This window comes from Prionailurus bengalensis, chromosome B2 (assembly GCF_016509475.1).
Source record: "Prionailurus bengalensis isolate Pbe53 chromosome B2, Fcat_Pben_1.1_paternal_pri, whole genome shotgun sequence".
NCBI classification, from domain to species: domain Eukaryota; kingdom Metazoa; phylum Chordata; class Mammalia; order Carnivora; family Felidae; genus Prionailurus; species Prionailurus bengalensis.
The window spans coordinates 146,846,673-146,874,333 of record NC_057349.1 but is presented as its reverse complement, the minus strand read 5'-3'; the positions used below and the strand labels follow the sequence as shown (position 1 = coordinate 146,874,333).

Genomic DNA, 27,661 nt, shown 5'->3' with positions numbered 1-27,661 from the left:
CTCTCTCTCCCTCTCTCTCTCTCCCTCTCTCTCTACCCCTTCCCTGCTCATATTCTCTCTCAAAAAAAAAAATAAATAAATAAAATAAAAAAAATAAAGTAAAAAACCCCCCAACCTTATAGACCTTTACAGAACATGTCTAACTGCTACAATTTCTATTTACCCTCTTCTAAGTAACAAATAATTCACAAAATAAAAAATTTTTTCTATAATCTGAGATTCACAGTTTCAATTTTTTGGACCCACAGGCTGTGATATCATCCTGGTATGATGATTTGTGACAATAAATAAATAATTAAAGTTAACAATTATACCTGTCTTTCAAAGCAAAAGAGTTAACAATTAGATATAAAAGGTTAACATGTTTTAAAATCAAAAGAGTAACAATTTCTTTAAATCATTCTCTCTCATAACTGGAGTAAATGGAAAAATAAAACTAGCAGGACAGAACAGGATGGCTCACTAGGCTTATGAAACTGCCCAATAATTTGTTGTTAATATGACAGAAAAAATTTTCCAATCAAAGTTTCTTGTTAAAGGATTTCTGAAAAAGAGTATCAACTGATGCAGCATAAATGATATACACATAAGCAATGTTCCACTACTAATTCTGTCAACAGGGACTGAATCCTCTGAAAAGAAAATCTGTTCTATACAACACAACTACAAGGTGCTCAAATATTCCTTAACTAAATTGACTGCAATCCAATCAAGACTTAATTTTAAAAGGCTCATTAACGGCATCTAGTGATAAAACGGACTCTCCCTTCTCACTGAAACTCATATCTCATTTCATTAGACATGGACAATTAACTCATCTTGGTATTAGATCTATGGCGAGTAATTAGCTTAAGTTTTACAGGTTACACAATGTGTTACTTTACTAAAGAAAACAAAGGTTTATTCTCACTGGATCCATCTTTTTCCTCCTCAAAGAGTGTCTCACCAATTTTAATAAAACTGTACCTTAAATAAACAAATTTTAAATCCTCCCAATCTTTCTTAAACAATTAATGTGGCAAAGTAGCATCTCTATTCTGTAAATGTCTTGAGATACTACCCAATCCAAAAGAAGCATATGATTTTTATTGCACTGTTTTATACTTTTCTATCTTAAAGTAACACTAAGCCACTTGAGTCCATAATAAACATGTAACCAGAAAAGTGGAAAGTCAATATTCTAAGATGAATTTTATTTTAAAAGCACACACAGCAAAACCAAGAGAATGAGAAGAACAAAGCAGAGAGGGAGAAAACACCACGGAGCTGGTTTACAGTTCTGAAAAACCAGCAGATTATGTCACAAGCTTAGGTATTTAAACCGGTCCTGCAGGAAGTATAGCCAGCACGTATAGAAACCAAGTGTGTTTACAAACTTTTGCAGCATTCCAACTGGATAATTTTTATCTGTTGATATAAAAAGTTTTAAACAGGACTGAATTTGTCTTTTTCAAATTCTATTTATCTGATAATTTCATTATAGTTTACAAAAGGATTGGTCTATGATGGATTTGAATTTTTTTGTAATGGTCTTTTATGGCAGATTATTTGAAAAACAGTAGTTTAACTCTTCCAGAAAGCAAGCCTTCTTTACTCTTTAAAAAGAAACCTATCAATCACTTTGAGGTTGAATTCAAGGCCAAATACCGTAACATTAAAAGAAAAAAAAAAAAAAGGCTAAAGCTAAAAGGTTATAGCTAAAGTAGGCCACGTTTAAGACAGAAGTATTACCATCTCATTACGGCAAAGGCTCTACGGTTTAGAGATCATACTTGTTTAATTAAGATCAGAGGATCTACGTTTCAAAGATGCCAATTTTATCTCAACACAAGGAGGTACTTCCTAACAGACTTGGTCCTTTCGTTTTGACCTTACATCTCTTCTCCCTTCCACCTAGCCCTTGTACTACTGTCCAGTTATCTCTTTTAGAACAAGAAACATATAATTAACTTCTTACCTTAAAAACATGAGCGCCAATGTGCCGCTTTCAAAACTTAAAAAAAAATTAGTATTCAAGTCCCTCTATCCTCAGCTCTCAGCCTTATCTCCAATATCTACACCGCCTCTCCCGCCACACCTCCTAACTTCCACTGCATTGGGCCAAGTATAACGTGACAACATACCCAGGCTGATCCTGCCGCCTTGTAAATTCAAGGCAACTGAATTTTCCTCTCAACTGCCTTGTAAGTTCCTGCTACAGTCCAATCCTCTCTAGCTTTTCCTAAAACCTTCAACCTGCAAAAGAACACACTGTATACTTCCCTTGACCCCCCACAGCACAATGTGTAACATCTACTGACTGGAGCATTTACCACACTGTGTATTAATTCACCCTCAATGTATCAGTCTCACACAGATGAAAGCTCCTTGAGGACAAAAATCGTAAGCACTGAAAAATATCTGCTGCTTGAGAAGGTATTAAATTAACTATGGAAGGAGGTAACAAAAATTGAGTTACAGGTCACCTGGGTAGCTCAGTCAGTTAAGCGTCCAACTCTTGATTTCAGCTCAGATAACAATCTCACAGTTTCTACGATCCAGCCCCACAACAGGCTCTGTGCTCTGCTCTCTCTCTCTCCTTCTCTGCCCCTACCCCACTCATGCTCTCTCTCACCCAAAATAAATAAAAACTAAAAAAAAAAAAAAAAAAAAAAAAGGTTAAAAAAAATTGAGTAACAACCATTTGCAATACAGGAATAAAGTATCACAAAATTAATTACCACAAGGGTGGTTGAAGTTCATAGCTTTAATAAAGTTCCTTCTAAACCAGATTACATAATACTCTAATTTTCATAATCATTCTTCTAAAGCAACTGATTTGTTTTCATAGCTAAATGCTATTATTCAAACCAGATTCATGAAACTTTATAAGAATGCAATTTGTAAGATTTAGAAGATTAAGGGAGAATCTGTATAAGTTCCTACTTTCTAATACATCAAGTCAAAGATACCAGTAAGAAGGGGGGCTGGGGAAGGGAGAGTAAGGCAGGGATGGATATAAAGTAGAAAAACCCACTCCTCTAAGGGAACAGACTTTCCCAACTAAGGATTCCACAAGAGAATCAAGTCTGTAATGCCTGGTCCAAGACATAAATTACATGTAACCGACTTCTCTCCTACACACATCTATGGTACTCATTATGAATCACTCTAGGTGAAACTGAAGAACTTCTATGTTCTGTGGTTCAGAAGAAGAAGCACAGCTAGAAAAGGCTATGTAAACTAATAGAAAATCACAGCACTTCTCTTGGAAACATTTTAAATAGTGATTAATTTCTTAGGCACAAACAAGTCTGTTAAAATTATAATGTACCTAAACACCAGTTATTCTTTTTCAACTATGCTTAATAACTACTTATAAATGGGTTGGAAGGGAACATAAAAAATGTATTGCAAAGAAATGACTAATTTGGAAACTCGTAACAGCAACGACCTTTTATACACACACACACACACACACACACACACACACACACACACACACACTTAGGGAAACAGTTTATTTTTTATTTGAGAGAGAGAGAGAGCGTGAGTGGGGGAGAGAGGCAGAGGGAGTGTCAGAGAAAGAGATGAGGAGGAGAAAGAGAAAGAGAGAGAGAATATCAAGTAGGCTCCACACTCAGCATGGAGCCCGATCCCATGACCCTGAGCTGAAATCAAGAGTAGGATGCTCAACCGGCCGAGCCACCTAGGCGCCCCTAGAATACTTTCTTTAAAACTCCCTTTAACAGATGTTCAATCTCCTGCATGAAATATAAAAGTTTAACACTCTGTTGCTGAATCTGCTGGGAAACTGGTACTCTCAAATACCGTTGATGGTAATGCAAAATGAGAACCACCCCTAGAGACAGAGGAATTCAGCACTAGCTAACAAAATTACATATTACACTTCTAGAACTCTATCCTGAAGATAAACTAGCAAGGACATGTAAAGATGTATATAAAAACTAGTCAATGCAGCACTCTCCCTAAGTGTAACAGCAAAAGCCTAGAAGCAACCTGAATGTCCATTAATAGGGGAATGTTAGAATAATTTATGGTATATCCGAACAATGGAATATGATAAAGTTATTAAAAGGACTCTTTCTATATACTCCCACCAAGTGATCTCAACAATACAGTATTAAATAAAAAAATAAAGGTGTATTAGAGTGCAGTATATATAACTACCTCTGAAGAGAGTGAGACATTACACATATAGGCATACACATTTGTCATACTATATAACTGTTCACGTTTAAAAAGAAATGTGAAGATAAACTGAAAACTAATATAAAAAATTTATCTGAATAGCAAGGAGCAAGAATACATAAAGGCAACAGGGATAACAGCCAGATTTCTCTGAAAAGTCCCTACTTGTAGATTTGACTTTGGAGCCAAGTCAATATTTTACAACTAACAGAAAAATAACTTATGCAATTATTAAAACAAGAAAGCCAAGTCCAAATGAGTTTAAATGTGGACCCCTATAATGATATAAATATTATACAATGGAAAACTTAGTTTTTAAGTGACAGTAATTTTAATCTCTAGTGGATTATACCCTAAAAATAATATGGCATGGGGAAAAGTTGTTTTCACTGACTATATTATTGATAGTCTTGACTGTATAGTTATTCTGAGACTTGCATATACTTTAGAATAAAGCAAATGAATGTGTCTTTAGGAACCAGGATTTTCAGTGGAAAGAAAATAAACATATAACATGAATTAATTAAAATACTGTAGCCTTCATTTTAGATGAGAATGACCTTGTATACATCTATACTCTCGAATATGTGTGTATGTATGTATGTACCTCCTAGCTCTGTTCTGAAAAGGTCTACAAATAGAGTGTCACTGAAGTCCAGAACGCCGTCTCTACCTACCATTTTTCACTAGAAGTAATTAAAGAAATGGCTGGTTCCAACTCTGGGGAGGAATTTTCCAAGATGACACTGGACTATCATTATCACACGAGAAAGCAAAGTTACTTGCCCCAGCCGCTGGGTAGTGTCAGAAGGGCTTAGAAGTGAACTTGAGGAGGCCCCAATGCCCAAACAACATGCTCATTAAAAAACACTAACTGCAACGAACTGAAACACATCAAAACAGCTTATACATTCATAATGATATTCAAAAAGGAAACAAACAAACAAAAACCCCTCATTCTGTACCTTTAAAGGATTCCTAGGAACCAGCTATTTTAAAACTAGTGAGAGCATTTATCTAGCCTTTCCTATACAAGTGAATCTAGCTAATATTAATGAAATAAGATACAACTATTTTGCAACTCCTACTGAAGTAAAGGGACTAAAAAAACCCACCATCACCACACTACTTGTGAAATACTCTTTCAAAAAGAAGAAAGGAAATGAGGGAGGGAAAGCAAGAGATCTGAATCTGATTAAACCTTTCTCGCTACCAATTTACCAAAAAATACAGAGGACAGAGATCAGTGTTAAACACCACCATGCAATCAGCAAAATCCATAGGAATTATTTAGAATAAGTCAGTCCCTCGACAAACAAACTTCAAGAAGGTAAAATGGGGCTGAGGGACAGAATGTCTTAAGCAATCTATCAATTAACTACAATGTATACGCCCCTCACTTGGATGCCACCCAATTTTCTTAAAAAGACATTTATGACACAAGGGGGTACTATGAACACTGATAAATATTTGAAAACATAAAGAAAATTTCTAGTGATAAAGAAAAGCACAAACACCACAACATTAAGAGCCCTGCTATTTTAGGAAAACACAATAAAATATTTACAGATGAAATTACATCTGGACTATGCTCCCGAAATTATATGGCATGCAGAAGGGGGAAGAAGAGCCATGGAGGAGTGAGGGCACTGGAAGGAGGTGGGCAATGCTGGCACTGGGTGATGGATAATTACTACTTAAAAGCAGCCATGATGAAAAGTTAAAAAAACAACTATACCTATGCTAAAGGTTGTCAGAAAGCCAAGTATTCAACAAGATCATTAATACAGGTTGTCAGGAACCATGCTTGTACTTGATGTTATGTCATTGTCCATCACAGCCACGTTAGTATGGGAACCAAAAAACTATTAATTTGATCTCTTTGCAAGTGTTGGGACAGTAGTGACATCTTTCCTAAGAATAAAAGTCAAAGCACCCCCCCAATCAAGAAAATGCATCTTTGCATACTGTTATCCATACTGCCTTGAAACGTCCTTTATAAACGTGCCTTCCTATCGCCCAGCACAAAGTCTTAGACATTATAAAGCTCAATTACTTAGTGAAATGATGGGACAGGGTGGAGTTGCTGAAGAAAATGCTAATTATGAAGCATCACGTCTAATATGATTCATGTTCTAGAACACATGTGAACGTGTATGTAACTGCATGAAGAATGATCTACAAGATGTGCCCACACTGTCCACAGGGTGGTCTCCAGATGGACAGAACCAGGTGCCTTTAATTTTTTTTCAAGACTATCTGTACCTTTAAACCTTTCCAAAAATATCATATATTAACTAAGTAATTAAAATATATGTTAACCATAAGAAATAAAGTAGAGACAACAGAAAAATTTATAATGTATATGAAAAGAATGTAAAAATGTTATGAAATTCTACTTACGTTTACAACTATACAATACGCCTCTCTAACAACATTCCATAAATCATGTTCCATAAAACAGTGCAGAGCCCCAAGCAGTTATAGGAACATCTCTTAAAAACAAGACTATGGTCAAATATATTTGGTAAATAAAAGTTAAAAACAAAATTAAAAAAGTGAAAATTTACTGCAGATTGATCAGATTTTAAATTCAAAACCTATACTCTGAGGAGAATGATTTGCGTAGTTCAATGTGAATGTCCAGTGCGATACGCGTTCATAATTACCGCAGTCATCGGTTACAAAGGGGGGACTGCAGAGGTTACTTCACCTCTTTCGGCCTCTAATCCTGTGAGAAGAGTTAAACTATCTTCTGGAGTTCTGCAGGATCTGAGTAAGACACCGCACAGACTGCAAAAGCAGTTGATGCCATCTGGTCACAGTTACTAGCAGCCCGAGAACGGCCATCTGATCCCTTAAGGGCACATCCTTTCATTTCAAGCAAAGAGCTCTAACGAGAATCTCAATGGAAATTCCCAGAATAGACAATATTCAACTAACCTGGCTTTGATCAACTGTAGACATTTCACTCATCAACATTTCTGGCTAAGGGGTGGGAGTGGGAAACAGAAACACAAGCATGGCTACCCAGTGCCCACCTGTTTATGACAGGGAAGCTCCCAGTGAACAGCTAATGGATGTTGACGAGACAAATTTCCAGAGTGTCACCTACAATGACCACTCACAAAGACTCCCAAAGGTGAACTTCATTTACCACTTTAATAACGATCACTCCACAATAATATATCAAGTACCTAATTATGCACAAAACACTCTTCTTTTTTAATGACTTACATGTTTTCATCTGCTACACTGGAAACCAGCTGACTGCCACCTCTGTTGTTTGAAGGTGAACCCATTCCCTCTAACATAAAAACATTTTTTCCCAGGGCTCTCCACATGGCTCCTCTGCAACATCAATGGGAAAACTACCAAAAGTCACTTTCTTTTCCAAAAGTTACTTCTTTAATACTTCTAATATGCTCAACTATATAGTTTTCTACCAGAAAATGGGATTAAATCCTTCCTAAAGAGTTTCTGAAAATCAGGGGAATGATACATAAAAACAAAATTTCAAAATAGATTATCCCTGAGGAAAAAACCAAAAAGATTAGAAGTTTCACAAAATATATTCATATTAACTTCACAGTCAACACGTAGAAGTACTCAATATTTGAATTCTACTATTTCTGAAGCTGCTATTGCCCTCAGAAATGGCTCCTAACTAGGAAGAAGTACACTACAGGATAGAATACAGGCTGTGGGTTGAGTCTGGACTGCCACTTTTTGGCATGTGACCTTTGGTAAATTATTCAACCTCCCTGAGCCTCAATTTCCTCATCTACAAAATAGGAACAATAAAACTCAGATCACCTCACACCTGTGAGAATGGCTAAAATCAACAACACAGGAAACAATGGGTGTTGGCAAGGATGTGACAAAAAAGAACCATCTTGCACTCATGCTGGGAATGCAAACTGCTGCAGCAGTTGTGGAAACAGTATAGGGGTCCCTCAAAAACTTAAAAATAGAACTACCCTATGGTCCAGCAATCTCACTACTGAGTACTAACCCAAAGAACACAAAAACACTATTTCAAAGGGATACATTCACCCCTATGTTTACAGTAGCATCATTTATAACAGCCAAATTATGGAAGCAACCCAAGTGTCCACTGATTGGTGAATGGATAAAATAAGATATGGTGTCAATACACACACATAATATATACTTTATATAATGTGTGTGTATATATGTACGCATAACGGAATATCATTCAGACATAAAAAAGAATGAAAATTTGCCATTTGCAATGACATGGATGGAGCCAAAGACAATAATGGGAAGCAAAAAAAATCAGTCAGAGAAAGAAAAATACCATAGAATTTCACTCATACATGGAATTTAAGAAACAAAACAAACAAGCAAAGAGAAAAAGAGAGAGAGCAACCAAGAACCTGACTCTTAACTACAGAAAACAAATTGATCATTACCAGAGAGCTGAGAGGTGTGGGGGACTGGGTTAAACAGGGGATCAGGGTTATGGAGTGCATTTGCTGTAATGAGCACATGGTGATGTTACAGTATTGCTGAACCACTATGCTATATACCCCAAACTAACACAACAATGTAAAACAAATTAAAATGATAGAAAAAATAATAAACTTACAAGTAGAAGTTATGGGGGGGAAACCTCAGATTAATTAAAACAAATGCATGTAAAATACCGAGAATAATGCTTGATATTGTGTAAATCCCAAGAACTTCCATAAAACTAGTGGTTTCCACTTGCTGACACCATACATTCAATCAGAGACAGAGGTACAGCTGGCTTGCCACAGACAAGCACTGCCCTATGCTGGCTGAAACAGACAAGTTTTCCAAGCTTTGGTCACCGTCTCTCATGAAGTCTCACCACAGTGCCTGCTCTTAGGTCCCATGAGGTTTACCCAGGACCATTCCACTGGGTATTTACACTCGAAACTCAATGCTGTTATTCCTGTGAATAACTTGAATTCCTGTCAATAACACCAATCCAAGAGAATAAAAATTAAAGTGGCATATTCACTCCCTTGCTTAAAACCGGCAGCTTAGATGATACGGTACTGCTGATCTTGCCCCAAAACTTAAAAGCACATGGGGTTTACAATTTTCTCTATTTACAAATTCTTTTACGGGGACGTGGTGGGGTCGGGGGTGGGGGTGGGGGGACATCTATGCCTTTCATTTATTACCTAAACTAAACATTCATTCCTTTCTCAGATTTTTTTTTTTTTCCAGGTCCTACTCTGTACCAAGGTGCTCATCAAACACCAGGGACGTATTCCATAAAAGATATGTTTTGCCTTCACTGAGTTTACCAGTCTAGTGAAGGATGTAGATCAGCAAACAGCATTTCCATCATATTTTAGGCAACCAGTAAATTAAAATTTTCTAGCTTTCTCAGCTTTTATATAAATTGGTAACTCTGCAGAAAAGCTTAAAGCCAAATGGCTTTCCCTTTGAAACACCTGAAATACACCTCAATCAGCCTAGTACAAAGGGGTATTACATCAATACTACTTTTTGTCTCCATCTGTTTGTCAGATTTTCTCAAAATAATAGCCAAGCAATAAATGACAGCACTTTCCATTTTGACTTTACTTTTATTAACATTTTTAAGAGCTAAAGGAATACAGTAACTACTGTATAAACCAAAATGATTTGGTTAACAATTAATTATACGTAGATTTACATTAAAATTATAGAAGATACTCCTGGTATTATAAATCCGTGCATAAGTTCTCCACAGGCTTCACATACCAGTATCAAATATATGGTAGTCATTCAAACTAATTTCAAGTATGTTCATCTGCACCATTTTAATAAAACTAAAATAATAACCTGGAGCCAAATTTTTTTGGTGCCTTTATTATTGTTATCCTTGCATTCATTATGTGTAATCTATAAGCTTTTTTTTTTATTTTGGTAGCCAACAGTACAGATTAAAAATAAATAAAATATGGAAACTGCTTCTACTTGTGGTTAAGAATGTGGACGATGCAGAATATGGATGCACCAACCACCAGAGGAAAAAGAACAGAAAAGCCATGAGAATATGGGATACTCAAAGGTTACAAAACTACAAAGAAGTATCTGTCATTTCCAAAGCTTAAAAAAATGTGGCATTCCTTCCACCTTGATGCAACGTAAGAGTTTAAGCTTAAAAATGCACTATCCAACTACAGCCGTCTCCCCTTATCTGCAGCTTTGCTTTCGGCCCCTTCAGCTATCCACGGGGCAACCAAAGTCAGGAAGCAGATGATCCTCCTTTTATCTATCTCATCATCAGAAGATCTATAGTAGCCTAACGTCACAATCTCTACATCATTCACCTCACTTCATCTCATCACGTAGGCATTTTATCATATCACAACAGCAAAATGGTGAGCACAGTATAATAAGATACTGTAAGAGAGAGGGAGAGAGACCACATTCACAAGACTTTTATTATAATATCTTGTTATAACTGTTCCATTAGTTATTGTTAATACCCTTCTGTGCCTAATTTATAAATTAAACTTATCATCAGTTTGTATGTACAGGAAAAGGCAGAATATATATAGGGTTCAGTACCATCTGCGTTTTCAGGCTCCAAAGGGGGTCTCAGGATGTACCAGCTATGAATAAGGGGCACTACCTTAATGGTGTTAAGATAACATTTATTAAGAACAATCATTAACATTAATCGATCACTTACTATGATCCGAAACACTGTTCTAAGTGCTTTACAACTAATTTAATACTCACAATCACCTTATTACTACTCCCATTTTTATACAGCATGAGGAGATTAAGTAATTTGTCCAAGGTCACAAAGCTATTAACGGATAGAACCAAGACTTGAACCTAAGCAATCTGGTCACAAAGCTCAGTTTCTTAACCATTTTGTTCTCCTGCCAAAAATAGCAGAATATGTTCTAAAATTTCAACCTGAATCAAAAATAGAATTCATGATGTCTCATTACACAATTTCCAAGCTCGAACCCTTGGTGTCTCTGTGTGTATGAGTGGAGAAGGGGAGGGCCCTTAGTAAGGAATTAACAGAGGCAGGACAGGGGCAAACACATTTTTTCACATATTCATAGAATAACTTGTTCAACTGATAGGTACACTAATCTTTTGGTAAAGATTTATTTGTCTATCAACTGTCGATTTCGTTTTATTGTTCCATGGGTCTTAAATTAGCATTGCTTAATAATGCCAAAGCCAATACAACGGTAAGTGCAAACACGGAAAACCAAACTGCATGGCAATATAAGATTGCAACTCAGCTAACTAAAAATATGCTGAAGTGTTGTTGGAGATTGTAACACAGAAAACTATTTTAAATACAACATTTAAATATTCTGAAGGAGAATTCACACAATTGCCTCAAAGTATCTGTAAACTCAGCTGACAAGAACAGTTACATATAATAAAATTTAAAGATAATCAGTATTATTGAGGACTTCACCCACCCCCAACTTAACTATGAAGTAATTATTTGTCTCCAAGGAGAGTCAAGGATTCCCACGCATTCAGGTAGTGGGAGAGTAAATGAAACGAGGTGGCAGGTCAGAAAAGCAGCACATCAGAATGAAGTCAGAATATCTCGTAAATCTGGTGTTTGTTCCTTAAGCTTCACAAAGTGGCTCAATGCACATACTCCAACATAATCTGACTACAGGCCTATCACTTGAGAGTCCTTTCAAGGCAATATATTTAAAAAATAATACCCTCCACAACAGTACATTTAGTATTTGGCAATCGGATGAGGGTTTTCTTCCTTTTAAACTGAATATAATTCTCATATAGTCTTACATTAGTTTCACGGATGAATGGACCTAGAAGATATTTACTAAGTGAAAAAAGTCAAAGACAAGTACCATGTGATTTCGCTTATATGTGGAATGTTTTAAAAATGTTATTTTTTTTAAAAAATCAGTAAAACATTTTTTTAAACAGACATTCAAAAGTACCCAGACTAATAGTTTCATTGGATAACAGAAAACCTTCCTAAAAATAGTATTTAAAGTAGATAGTTAGGTATTCATTAATTAAACTAGCAGAACAAGAGGTGGAAGGAGAAAAGGAAAAAAACCCAAAAAACAGAAAACAGGAATAATATACTTTAAAGTAAAATGTCAAATAAACCTACAATCAACACAAAATGTTGGTGAAAACCAAAATGAGTATCATATAGTTACTTATAGCTTTCTTTTTCTGTTTAGTAGCTCTCCCAGCGATCTGGGAGATCACTTCATCATTCACTTAAATCTCATCAAAAGAAGCATTTTAGATTTTTTTTTTAACTTTTAATGATGTGTCTTTATATATATAACATCACAGTGTGACTAATTTCCAATGTGGCAGCTTTTCAACTATAGATACCAAAGTAAGTTAACATGATGGCTTGAGTGATATCTTAGTTGGCTAAATGAAAACTCATGATAATCCACAAGAAACAATTGTGACAACCCCTTTAAAAAGTTCAAAGGTTTAAGATATGAAATGATTTTCAGTGCTTTACGCACGAAAGATCTGGGTACTTTAATGCAAAAATATAAGTTATATTATCACATAAAGACTTGCCCCCTTGGACTTACCTTCTTTTTATCCCTCATTGAGCCTTTGCCTCGGACCATTATTTTACATCCTGTTTCTGCTTCAAGTTGTTTAGCAGTAAGTCCTCTAGGTCCAAGGATTCTTCCAACAAAATTAAACTGGAAAGAAAAAAAAAGTCACCATGTATTATTCACTTGCTTGAATTTATACCTCTTACAATTATTTTAAAATACATTTTTACTTTGTCAAGTTAAATATTTAAAAAAAAATTTTTTTTAAGCTTATTTATTTTTGAGAGAGAGCTAGCAAGTGCTCATACACATGCACACAGGGAAGGAGAGGGGGAGAAGGAGACACAGAATCTGAAACAGGCTCCAGGCTCTGAGCTGTCAGCACAGAGCCCGACGTGTGTGTGTATTTGGGGGGAGGCCCTCGAACCCATGAACCGTGAGATCACGACCTGAGCCCAGGTCAGACGCTCCACCAACTGAGCCACCCAGGCGTCCCTCAAGTTAAATATTTTTAATACTAAGATGAAATAAAGCCTTAGAGTACTTATGAATTTCTAGCACAGTTTAAGGGTATAATTACAAGAGCTCATTGTTCAGCAAGGAAGTTTCATATGTATTAACACAAATTATAAATTAGGAACAACACGATCTATGTAAACAGGTGCTATACTAAAATGTCCATCAACATGTCATTTAAACCAGAGTACAGTATATTAAAAAGTTTGACAAACTCTTAGATGTCACCCATGAATACAAATGCCTTCTACAAAACTCTGTAATGTCGGCATTCAGGGAGTTGTACATCATGTTAAATAGTGATTGCATTTTTTACAGAGATTCTTGGGAAAAATTCTGCTCTCATTTATCTAACAAGAAAAGTAATACTTTCTCCAAAGCAACTATTTAGAGAGAGTTGCAGTTTTGGGGTGGCTGCCATAACAGCGATGGCCAAATTTGGGTTCCACCCTGTACTATTTCAGTCTTTTTTTAAATGTTTTTTTTAATGTTTATTTACTTTGAGAAAGAGAGAGAGAGAGAGAGAGACAGAGAGAGAGAGAGAGAGAAAGAATGCACGCCAGTGGGAGAGGGACAGAGAGAGAGAGGGAGACAGAATCTGAAGCAGGCTCCAGGCTCTGAGCTGTTAGCACAGAGCCTGCCTGATGCGGGCCTCGAACCCACGAGCCGGGAGATCATGACCTGAGCCAAAGTCAATGCTTAACTGATTGAGCCACCCAGGCACCCCTTAGGATTTCAGTCTTGAGAGTATATAATATTGTATGCACAATTTTATGTCTATACCCTTATTTTTTTTTTCATTTCTAACTTTAACTTATACTAGTTTTGACAGGAGCCTTAATAAATAGGACAGTGATAAAGATAACTGTATAAATAATTGCCATCCCTCACTAGAAACTCCCCCCCCACACACACACACACAGAAACTTCTGGTACAAAGGCCAATGGGAAGCACAGATGGTCTCGGAATAATGAAAAGTAAAATTTCCTCATTCACATGTCAACTGCATGGAAGACAAAAAAAAACCCCAAACATGAATAGCATCAATTCCACAAAACCCACAGTGGTTTGTATTTATTTATTTAGTCAAATAAGTACCAATTCTTATGTTTACAGCTTCCTACTTTTCTCTTGCATTTGATCCTACTATTAGTAGATCATTACATACAAGTGATATGGAGCATTCACTGCTCTAAGGGCTCAGGAAGCTAAGGCACTTCTTCAATCTTCTGTACTCCTGTGGCTTTTCACGTTCTCTCACTAAGCTGCTCACTAACACTGCCACATCTTACAAGTGAAATACAAAGCAAAGACAGCTGGGAGAAAGCCCCCTTCCATCAGGGCATTTTGATAAACCTTTTCTACCCCAAGTTAAGACTCACAGACTGATCCTGGAAGCACTTAATCTAGCTCTACAAGATCCCCAATTCTGAAATGTGCCTTCATATCGAAATAAAACCCCTTATTCTTTCCTAGTTCCTTGGCGTATAGTACTTCATCTACCCCTTTCGTCAACATCAACCCGTCGCCACCCATTTTCACAACGCATCTCCGATTTGAAGAAACTCAAGAACTATACAGTGATTGTTTTAAAAACTCCAAAAGCACATACACCCCAACTGGTACCCAAGCTGCAATACTGAGTAACAATAACTAGGAATTTGAAAGTCCCATCAAATAAGCCTCAATTACATAATGGGGAGGACGCCATCTAGCAGAGCTGCATCGAGGAGCAGATGTGTGCACAACACGATACATATAAAAGGTTCGATACAAGGTCTGGCACATAGTGGACGACGAGCAGCCTTACCAAGTCCACTACAAACTCACTTTCGGAAACCTCAGGCCCTCAATCAAATACTCAGCTTAGAATGTCCATAGAAGGGGATATGATCCATAGCAAATCTGCCTTACAGAACTCCAGAGAAACTTAATTAACACTCAGACACAGAGCTCTGCAGAAAACCAGAAAGAGAAGATGGAGATGATATGCAGAACAACAACAAACAGGGATCTAACTTGCAGGTTTTTGTAAACTTTGTCTCCAAGAACAACATGTGGCTACCTTCCTAAAGGTTGACACTTCAGGTGATCACTTCCAACTGAAGCTTGCAGTGGGGGAGCCAGTTCATGAACATGTAAGCTCCTAATTCAAATGTTCAGTGCTTCATACTTCAGTTAAGAATAGACAAAGCAGGTTCCAAAAAGACTGGAGAAGGCTAACATGAAACAGATAGTACCAAATAAAGAAATAGGACAAGGGAGCACTCCTTGAGGGAAAAGACTTTTGGTAAAGAAGATAATATCCAAAAAGAACTCCTTTATTACATAGTCCTAAACTATTTTCTAAAAGGACTGCATACATTCATATTCCCAAAAGAAGAGAAGAAGAATTTGTTTTGATCCATTTCCTCTATAGCACTTCTTATTACCAATGTTTTTTATTTTAGCCATTCTGGTGCATTTGCTGAGTATCTGAATTAGCATTCTCCTGATTACTAGGAAAGTTTTTTGTTTTTTTTTTTATGTTTATTGTCCAATTCTATGGACAATGCTTTTATTGTCTATACTTTTTTTTGATGCACACTTGAAGTTTCTAGACTATTTTTCTATTGCGTTTTTTCATTTTATTAATCAATTTCTACTTTGTGGTTACATTTATAGCAAATACCTTTTCCCATCCTGTGGCTTGCCTCCTTGGTCTTTAATGGTGTTGTATAACTAAATTTAACCGGACTGAATTCATTTTAATGTAGCTCAAGTGATCAGTCTTCTTTTCATGGTTAGTGAGGTCTTTCCCCATCCTAAGATCATCAAAATATCCTTCTGTATTAACTTTTAGAAGCTTTATTGTTCTTTCACATTTATGCCCACAGTTACCAGGAATTAATGTCTGTGATGGTACAGCTTTTTCTCTTTACCTCACATGGACACCCAATTGTTCTAGCACATTTTCTTGAAAAGACTATCCTTTTCCAATTAGTCTATAGTGCCATCATTCTCATAAATAATATCTATATATACTTGGGTCTATTTCTGAGTTCTCTATTTTATTAATCTATTTGTTTATCCTTGCTTTACTATCACACTGTACTGGGGCACCCAGGTGGCCCAGTCAATTAAGAATTCGACTCTTGATCTCAGCTCCAGTCCAGTGTTATGAAATTCAAGGCCTGCATTGGACTCCATACTTGGTGTGGAGCCTACTTAAAGAAAGAAAAGAAAAGAAAAGAAAATTCATACTGTATTAAAAAAAAAAAAAAAAAACACTATATTATATATTGTAATTTTATAATAAATCTTGATACACAGTACAGTCCACCTTGCTCCTAAGAGTATCTAGGCTATTGCCCTTTGTGTTTCCATACAGATTTTATTTATTTTTTAATATGAAATTTATTGTCAAATTGGTTTCCATACAACACCCAGTGCTCATCCCAACAGGTGCCCTCCTCAATACCCCTCACCCACCCTCTCCTCCCTCCCACCCCTCATCAACCCTCAGTTTGTTCTCAGTTTTTAAGTCTCTTATGTTTTGGCTCCCTCTCTAACCCTTTTTTTTCCCCCCTTCCCCTCCCCCATGGTCTTCTGTTAAGTTTCTCAGGATCCACATAGGAGTGAAAACATATGGTATCTGTCTTTCTCTGTCCATACAGATTTTAAAACCAGTTGGTCAATTTCTGAAATATTACTGGCAATACCTTTAATTGAGATATTATAACAGAGGCGTCAAAATCATGAGCACATTATAATTTCTTCTTTTGGTCAAGTCTTCTTGAATTTCTCTCAAGAATATAAGGCTTTTTTTTTTTTACTGTGACTTTACTCATTTTTATCAGACTTATTCCTAGATATTTGGGAGTTCAATTTTGCTACTGTATATGTTTTTTCATTTTTGTTTCTTATAATATGAACACATACTTGATTTTTCTATATTAAATCTTCTATCCGGTAGCTTTTTTTCTTCATTGTCAATTCTCATCCTTTTTCTGTAGGTACTTTTGGATTCTTTAGACAAACAAACCTATCACCTGTGAACAGTGACTGTTACATACCCTCTCCAACCATATGGCACTGGCCAATACAACTTGAGTTCAAAGCCAAAGAAGAGTCTATCATCCTTTTCTTGTTCCAGATTTCAAAAATAAAGTTTTCAATGGTTCACCATAAAGTCTGAAGAAATCTGCAGACTTTTTGTAGGTACACTTTACCAGATTAACAAAATATCCCTCTATTCCCTAGTTTGCTGAAGTTGTTTTTTTTTTAATATTTATTTTGAGAAGAAGAAAGAGCAGGGGGAGGGGCAAAGGAGGAGAGTGAGAAAGACAGCGAGACAGACAGACAGAATCTTAAGCAGGCTCCACGCTCAGCACAGAGTCCGACACAGGGCTCCATCCCACAAACTATGAGATCGTGACCTGAGCCGAAATCAAGAGTCAGATGTTCAACGCACTGAGCCACTCAGGCGCCCCATGAAGTTTTTTTGTTTTTGTTTTTTTCCCCCATCATGAGTGGATGTTTAAATTTATCACATTTCTTTACCATCTATTGAGACAACCCTATATTCCTCTTTAATTCTGTTAGTGCAGTGGATTATAATCAATTATCAAATGTTCAACAACCTTCACATGCTTAAAATAAACTCAAGTTGATCTTGATGCATTACCCTTTTAATAAGTTGTTAGGTTCAGTTTGCTAGCACTCTGATTTTTTTAAATTTACATCCATAAATGGAATTGGTTTCTAACATTCCCTTCTCATGATATGCTTCGTGGGTTTTGGTTATCATCAAGGTTATTCTGGCCTCAAAATGTGTTGAGATGTATTCCTATTCCCTCCTTTTCTATTCTCTGGATGGCCTTGTAGAAGACATGTTATTTATTCCTCAAATAGTAAATCAATGGTGAAACAACCTGGGCCTAGTGTTTTTCTCTGAGCAAGGTTTTAAATTATGGATTCAGTTCTTTAATTCAGATTTTCTACCTTTCATATGTCAACTGTGGTAACTTGTATTTACCTCGAAATATGCCCATGTTGTTTAAACTTTCGAATTTCCTGATGTAAAGCTCACGTCTAATTTTCTTCTCAATACCTACAGGATCTATCGTGATCACTCCTGACCAGTTAGCTATGTCTTCCTTCTTACCAATCTTCCAGGCTTTTCAAAAAATTGATCTTGGGGCGCCTGGGTGGCGCAGTCGGTTAAGCGTCCGACTTCAGCCAGGTCACGATCTCGCGGTCCGTGAGTTCGAGCCCCGCGTCAGGCTCTGGGCTGATGGCTCAGAGCCTGGAGCCTGTTTCCGATTCTGTGTCTCCCTCTCTCTCTGCCCCTCCCCCGTTCATGCTCTATCTCTCTCTGTCCCAAAAATAAATAAACGTTGAAAAAAAAAATTAAAAAAAAAAAATTGATCTTTGCTTTCGCTGACTGGGATAGACTGGCTTTAAAAAATGGCCACAGGGGCACCTTGGTGGCTCAGTCAGCTGAATGCCCGACTCTGGCTCAGATCACGATCTTGCGGTTTAGGAATTCGAGCCCCACAACAGGCTCTCTGCCGTCAGCCGACCAGTCAGTGCACAGCCCACTTCACATCCTCTGTCCTCCTCTTTCTGCCCCTCCCCTGCTCGTGCTCTCCAAAAAACGAAAGAAATACATGTTTTTTTTAAATGGCCACAATTACCCTTTAGCCTCTAAAGATATCTACGCCATCTGCAGTGTAAACTCAGTTCCTCGCACCCCTCGACTCTGGGCTAGCACTGCGACTTGCTTTTCCAGTACAACATAGAGGAAAGAATGACTTTCATGCTAAAAACCTAAACCTCAGTCTAATGTGCATTTACTCTCTTAGAACACTATTATTCCCACGTAAACAAGCTCAGACTAACCTACAGGAGAAGGAGAATGAAAGACAAGCGACCCTGTCACCATCAGTGTCCCAGCCCATAGCCAGACGACTCGTAGAAGCAAAACCGCCTAGCTGACCTACAGGTGACTACAGATGCAGACCAGAAGAACTGCTCTGAACCCTTCCTCAAGGCCCAGCCTGCAGAAGAGAAACAAGGAGGAGCTAAATAAATGACAGTGGCTTTAACATAAGTTGCTGGGGTAGCTTATTACAATGTCACAAGAGTGACAGAGTCACAAGAGTCACAGAGTCCTGACACAAGGACTCTCTTCCTTGGGTGGTTCCTTGTATTTAATTGATTTCTACTCTTGGCTTTATGACCTCCTTCCTTCTACTTCCTCTGGGTTTAATCTGCTGTTTTCTCAGCTTTCTGAAATGGATTCTTAGCTTACTGCACCTTCTTCTTTCCTAACATAGATATATTTTTAAAGCTTTCAAGTAGTCCTCTAAACTGGCTTTAGCCGCAACCTAAAGTTTTGATATACAGTATTTCCATTATCATTCAAGTCAAATAATAGCTACTGAATATTTAAATGTTTTTCTTATCTCAAACATGAGATTTCCTAATTATCTGTTATGGATTTCTAACTTCTACATGATAATCAGAAAACATACTGTGCAGCATATCAGTCCTGCACTGTTTGTTCAGACTTGGCAGCATAGCATTTGGTCAATTTTTCTAAACATTCCATGGGTGTTCAAAAAAAAAAAAAAAGGAATTCCTCCATGATTTACTTTTTGTCTATTCCTCCTTGTAGTTCTGTCCATTTTGGTTTTATATGTTTAGAGGCTGTGTTATTTGATATATACAAATTTAAATTATTACAGCCTTTTGTCATTATGAAGTGGCCCCTCTATCTCCAATAATACCTTCTGCCACTAAGCCTGATATTCAGAGGTAAAAAATTTTTTCTTGTTTAGTTTTTCATAGTGTATCTTTCTTGATCTGATTATTTTCAATCTTTTGTTAGCCTTATATTACACAGGCCTTTTTACGAAAAGCATCTAGATGAGTTGTTTCTTCACCCACTCTTGTAAATTTTGGATTTTTACTAACAGCCCATTTACAGTATGTGATTTATACCTAGCATCTTACTAAGTGCTTCGTACACGCATGACCTCTTTTATATTCCTTTTTATTTTTTCGTCTTCCTTCGGGGTGGGGTGGGGCGGGGCTGAGCAGGGACACAGATGCAAATGAACGTGTTTTCTCATTTTATTTTTCCTTTCTATTAGCCTCTGTTACATGCTTGTTTACCCCAAACACGCATCACCAAATTATCAAACACTAATGTTATTTTGTACTTTCACCCTTTTCCAATACAACGCAAGGACCCCAGCCTATTTCACTTCACTTATTCCAATCCAGTTTATATGCCATTAGCTGTTTTTCAAACCCTATGTATACTTTTAAGTCAACAGATTCTCACTCTATACAGATAATATGCATTTATATTCACCCATACATTTACCATTTTCATTGCTCTTTATTCCTTTCTGAAGTATCTTGTTTCCTGAGGATCACTTTTCTCCTTCCTAAAAAACATCCTTACGCATTTCCTTTAGTGAGCATCTTCTGGCAGCCTAGTTTCTCGGTGTGTCCTCATCTGAACAGGTCTGATTTTTGGTGGGTACAGAATTCTAGTTCGGCAGTTATTTTCTTTCAACACCTTTAAGATTCTCTGCCTTGTGTCCTTTTCCTGTTATGCTTCTGAAAAATGAGCTACTTGAGTCTTAACTGTGGCTCCTCTGAAAGTAACATTTTCCCTCTTTTTTCTTTTGCTACTTTTATGATTTCTTCTGCACTAGTTTTCTGAAGTTTTACCACCACATACCGAGGAATGGTTTTCATTTTATGGTTCAGTTTCATACATCTGTGACTTTATTGCTTTGGTCTGAAAATCTGAAGCCACACTCCTCTCAAACACTGCTTCTATGCCGTTCTTTCCTAAACCCCAATTACATGCATTAGACTTTCTCCCTGGTTTTTCTTTCATTTATCACACTGTTTTTCTCTCTCTCTGCCTCTTCATGCTGAGTATTTTCTTCTGAGCTACCTTCCAAATTCACTAATTCGATCTTCAAATGCTTCTAATCTTCTGGAAAACCTGTTTAATTCCAGTTAATCTTTTCAGCTTAATTCTTCGTTTCCAGTTCCCATTTCTCTGCCATTTTCTCTAACTTGTCCTTGGTCTCCTTCTACATGCTAAGCATGGCTCTTGCAAAGTCTAGGTCTGACAATTCTAATGCCAAAGGTCCCTGTGGATTTGTTTTTATCATTTTGATGTTTCCTCATGTTTTGTTAATGCCATCCTACCTTCTTGTGATTCGGTTATTTGCTAGTGTATGCCAGATACTGGACTTACCAAAGGGCTTACAGAAAGAAGGCCTAGAATGATGTTACCTTCTTTCAGAAGGTTATGCCAGGAGGCGTATACATCAGCTTCTCCCAGGGACCCACTGTCACTAGCACCATCCAAGGTCACTTCTTAAAGCAACCTGATGCTGACATGCACTGCCTGTGAGAACTTGGGAAGTTCTGGTGCATTTTTTACTCCTAGAACACGTTCCCATCAGCATCCCTCCTCTCCTCTAAGCAAAGACTGAGGATGTGGAGGAGTACGCGCGGATAGATTACAGACCCCAACTCCTGCCCCCAAGGTTGAGCCTCTCAGCTGCCTTCTCCAGATTCCGAAAACACACCCAGTGAGAGGGGTCCGTAAATGCCAGGCTTATAGCCTTAATTATCTGCCCTCAGTCTTGCTGGGACTCTGATGTGTTCAAGCAAATGTATTTTGTACTGTGTCCTATTTTACTGGAAATGCTCTGAATTACTGGCTCCAAATTTACTGGCTAGTCTGAATTACCCTGTTACCCCGTACAAACAGAGACGTCTATGGCACTGTTAAACATGTTGCTTTTCATCTAAATAGATCTAGAACTCACAGAACTTCAGGCAGTATGAGGTGAAAATGCATCAGTATGAGGGTCTGAGGACGAGAAACGAGGCACATACCACAGAAAGTCTGTCGACGGGCCTGGCCCTCTCTTCGTTCCTCCTACTCATCTGCCACTTCCCAACTCTACCTGCTTACACAGTGACAGAGTCTATAAAACTTCACCCCCTTCAGCCCTTCAAAACAACCTGAACAGAGACAATCTCCCACATTTTGTTTCCTTCGGGTATTTTTCAGTACAACAGAAAATAGGCTTTCATTTTCAAAGTCAACTCAATAAAATATCTGAGGTCTGCTGTGTGGTAAAGAGTGAAAGATACTAGGGTTGAGGAAAAAGAAGAAAAAGAAGAAAAAGAAGGAAGAGGAGGAGGACAAAGAAGCTTGCTGCTCTCGTGAAATCTGGGAAAAAGCTGTTGCTCTGTTTGTTACCTCGGCTGCTTTTTAAAAGAAGTGGTCTTACCAGCTCTCCTCTCCCTCAGCGATGGTTGTGCTCTGTACAGATCCTCTCCCAAGGCAACTCATATACTAGACACGCCTTTGGAAAAGAACGTCTAGAAAAATACACCGTAAACGGGAGTAATTTAGCCCCTCAAACAAGGAATCCATGAAGTTTTGGATGTGTGGCCTTTGTCACACTGCTTGGCACACAGTAAGACACCAACCCTTAGAAGACCCTTCTCGGCCCATTCTCTTCTACTCGTTTCACCTTTCTGCCAGAACCACAGTGTTAAGATTACAGAGACTTCTCCCACAACAAAGTAATACAATTATTATCTAAATAAAAAAAGAGTCTCAAAACCAGTCAAAACCAACACACGTGCAAAACAAAATCTTCCTAAGCTGAAAAATGAACCAATCTCTACTGCGCAAGAATCAAGAGACAACAGCTCGAGTGTGTTGAAGTGCACACCACTGGGATTCTAACACAATCGAAACTGTCAAGGTCATCCTTCTCAAAATGCTGTAAGTGGAGAATAAGAAAAAATTAATCATAGCAGCTGCTTTGTCTACTGCAACCAATTTCCGAGTTAATATCGTTTGCCTTGCATTAAAATTCATTCTGTGTTGATTTATCATGCTACTTCTGCAGCTTCATTCAATTAAAACAATGTCACAACACATTCAAAGAAAATCATTTCAAACAGCCTGAGTTACCTGCAACTTTAAAGGCCAAAAATGGGCAAGAAAGAAGGGAAAAAAGACATTCATTAACCCCACTGTTTTAAATCTGTACCTTCTCTGTGGCTCACCAATGATATTTCTGCTAAATGGCATGTTAATTTCTAAAGACGAGGTGACAAACACAGTCTAATGCTATCAGTTGCTCCTCACTTCATTCTAAATAGAAATGTTCAGATTTTTTGTGATGACAAAACAAAGTGTTACGGCAAATCTTTACATTGACCTTTCAAGAAATCTACAATTAAAGATAAAATCGTCCTGACACGCTATGAAAACAGGTAACTAACAAAACACGGCTTTCCAAAAGCATTTCAGTGAAACACTTCCAGGAGCTGTTAAAGAGTAATTTCTGCTTAAAACTTTGTAAAAACAATTTAAAAAAGAACATGTACTTCTTTGGATTGCTTTCTGCACAACAGGTTGATAATCTGTTTATAAATACTGTGTTTGGTACTTATAAGGTGATTTTAGTCAGACAACCTTACATTGTGTCTCATATGTGACAAAGTAGGCAGACAACACAAGTGCAGATGTGTATTTGTTGAAGTCCTTCACTCCGCAAATAACAAAAAAAGTGTACCAACTCTAATGTAGTCAAGCCTACCTTATGCAAGTGTGTTAAAATGAAAGAAAAGGCATGGTTATTTGGTAGCACAACTGATTTTATTTTAAAATAACAGAATGATAAGTTGTCTGATTTACTGTTCTACTGATTGGCTCCAGACTTATAGCAGTTAAGGAGAAATTAATAATACAGATTAAATCAAAAGTGTGCTACAGCACAATGTTCTTCCAGGATTCAAAAACCATTATCCAACCCAGCAAAGAAGTTGCTCTTGTCACGAATGAACAAATGAAGTTTCAACGCGTCTTTTCGATTTTCGTATTCATCTACTCATTAATGCAAATGAAGAAACCAACCAATATTCATGTCAGAACCATATTCATTCATCAATTCAAACCATAGGTTCTGGCCAGAGATACAAAAGTTCAGCGAAAATCAATGACAGCATTGTGTAAAACACACGTACACTCACATCAAAAACAAAAAACAGATTGAATATACCAAGTTGTCTTGTGCTTTTTGGAGATGGAAATGTCTTATCCCTTTTCTACCTTCATATTAATTCTAGATAAGCAAATAAGTCTCCTTATGCTACACAGTCATTATCACAGGAAGCTTTTTTTATAAAACCTGTCATATATTAGACCTTTATAAACATCTTCTGTTGGGGGCACAATGCTCCACAAGAAGAGTCACTTACACCAGGAGATGTGAAGAGGGGGAGGAGTAACCGGTAATAACCACAATATGAAACTGTGGCACATAAATTTGTATATCCTAAATTACACGAAATCTTCATCCTTTGAGTATAAGATATAATTGGGAAAGAAGCTGAAAGCACTCAAAACAAACTCAGGTGACTAAGATGATCGTTTTTCTAGAAGCTAAATAACAAGTGCTTCGGAAAACATTATTTTACCAATTAAAATAAAAATTGAGCAATTTCTGAAGTGTATATGAGTTCCTGTGCTGCATATAACTCTTTAGTAATTTTTACCATGAGAATGAAAAAAACCACTATATGATTTCTGTGAACACTTTTAATTGATTTATCCAACAATGTGAATAAATATTAGCTTCTTCTACGTGCTATATACTTCATGAGGCACTATAGATTTAAAAACAAAACAAGGACCAGGTACTACTTTCTGACTCCATGAGATGATCTGCATGAGACACGTCCATCACTGGCTACCATGTGATAAGGGCTGTGCGGGGTGGGTGCACTGTGCTCTGAAATCCTCACTGTGGAGAGGACAACTGTCTCTAGGAATCAGAACACAAAATCACAGAAGGAAGAACACTTGAGCTCAACAGTATGCGTTGAGGAGGATTTGATATGTTTTGTGGGAAGGAAAAAGAGAAAGGCGTTACAGGGAAGAAAAATTAAAAGTACCTGCCACTTTTTATAGAACAGTGAATTATGTGTCTAAACATAAGGGTAACAGCAAAAATAAAGGCTTAAAAAGTAGTTAGGGACTTTTTTCAGGGCCTCCTGTAAAAGAGTTTGGACTTTACACTGTCAAAATTACTGTCTTGTTGGCTTTCACTGCCTTCATATTCTTATTTTAATTGGTTAAGTAACGTTTGTTTTCCAAAGCGCTTGTTCTTTAGCTTCTAGAAAAATAATCCTGAGATTCAAGATAAATTCCAAATGACAAAATCAGTGACGTCACAGAAACAAAACAAATGTTATTTCCACCTTCCATTTCAACATGGAAGTTATTAACGTGAGTACAATGACGATGCCATTCAACATTTCTCAGGTATTGAACACGCTGAGGTATGTTTTATTCGGAGTGTTCTGGTGTGAGGGCGCTTCTATGCTTAGCACTTCACGTGCATTAAGTCACTTAATCCTCATAACACTTTTGAGAGACAGTTACCATGTCATCAATATTTAATATGTGAGAGGTTACAAAAGTAGTCCCAATCCTACACCTAGATTAAACACAGAATTCTGACACTTAGTTAGTATAATGCCTCTCTTCTAAAGACCTTAAACGATATACCCTACAACACACCAGAAACCCGTATTTAGTTTTCTCATCCCTGTGTTTGGTATGAAGTTTACAAAAACTCTCTTCAGATTCAAGTTTACTTTTAGAGTCCAAACTGTGTTTTTATCATTTCTTCTCCACTTATCCCAAAACATGCCATCACTCTACTACTGTTACATAACCACACCCTACCTTTCCGGTATCTTCATCTATCTTTTACCCATTGGGATCACAGCTTTAACAATCATCGTATACATCCTTTTTTACCTTAACTGAACCTTTTATGTGAATGAAAATCTTGATGCGATCATTACTCGATCCACGTATTTCAATGAAAACTATGTATAACTTTAAAAAGGAGAGAAAGAAAAGAATATGATGATTTGAGTCAAAACTGAGCTTACAAGGGTCACTTCAAACCCTGAAGATGAGTCTAGAAGATTAAATATGTAGTTCTGACCATGGATTATGAATACTATCTAAGGCTCTTTGATTTTTAAGTTTTGCTGCATAAATATTATCACCTCACATACGATTTGAAAATTATTAACTCCTCTCTTAAAGTGAGCTTTTTTTTTTTTTCCTTAGCGCAGAGTTTATTAGTCAAATGTGATAACTTTTATACCACCTTGGTTCAATGTTCCTACACCGTGGAGAACAACGAAGTTTACAGAGGCTTTTAATTACTCTTTTCTGTTAATAGAGTACGTTTTTCATCTGTTACTCTTGGTTCCTCTACAATATTGTTACCAAATCTTCTCCTGTGCTCTCTACTTTAAATGAATAGTCCCACTACCAGAGCCCTCTCTCATTCTTAGCCTCCATATATAATAGACTAAGAAATCTTAAAGGTTTTCATTATTTAACCTGTCCCCTATTCTTTATTTCAACTTCGCTGCCTCAGTTCGGGCCCTTGTTACCGTATAACAGTACTGTGAGGGCAAGGGTTACATCTTTTCTTGTATCTGGTGCCTAGCACTTGGCCACACACATTTCTGGAATAAACGAATGATGCCAAAATTTTACTGTTTTATACTGAGATCTTTTCAGCCTTCGTGTTTCTAATTACGTTACAATTTTAGGTTTCTCCTTTGTTTTAATCTGTTAAAATTGCAAATGTATACTGCTTTCATACAATGTCATAAATAAAAAGGCAAGAAACGAATATCAAAGCAATCATTGATACATTGCTCTAACCCCAAAGAATACAACAGAGATACATTTTTTTTAAAGCTCAATCAATTCCTTATCAAATAATAAAGAAAAACTTATCACACCAATATGAAGCATGCAGATGGCCAAGTTCATGCTAGGGATATTGTTTTTGGACTGGGGACAAACAGTGTCCTATGGTAGGTGAGAACCAGATTTCAGGAAGTGCCTAATTTAACTACAAACTGTTTTAAAGGCAAGAATTTATTAAGATATGTAATGCTTTCCCAATGAAATAATTTAGTGAATTTAGTTCCAAGGCTAGTTGTTGAAAAATTTTGACTGCAATGTTCCTAGAGTAAAGGCAGGTTCCATCAAAAACTACAGTCTTCAGCTCCAATTCAAACCAAAAGAAAGTATAAATAGGAGTTCATTCACTCATAAAATAAATTTAGGTCATCTACTATACCCAGGCACTAAGATGGGGGGTCAAGCTTAAGTGGTACAATCTTCAACTACCCCCAGAGCCCATTTTGTTTGCCAGTTTTGGAGGCAAGAGGGTAAGGATCAGGAAGATTGTTACCGCGTCACTCAGTACCAGGGGACAACGCTCCCTCCCTCAAGATGGGCCAAAAGATCAGTATCTCGAATTTT

The 27,661-nt window shown here is 37.1% G+C and overlaps 1 protein-coding gene across 7 annotated transcripts in view; it reads right to left on the bottom strand.

The window, feature by feature from the left end:
* QKI (QKI, KH domain containing RNA binding) overlaps window positions 1-27,661 on the bottom strand; it is a 156,327-nt gene that overhangs the window by 83,021 nt on the left and 45,645 nt on the right. For all 7 annotated transcript variants that reach the window (XM_043592718.1, XM_043592722.1, XM_043592723.1 and 4 more), the window contains exon 3: window positions 12,762-12,878. In XM_043592718.1, the coding sequence (XP_043448653.1) occupies window positions 12,762-12,878 (117 nt within the window). The remainder of the gene's footprint in view (window positions 1-12,761; window positions 12,879-27,661) is intronic.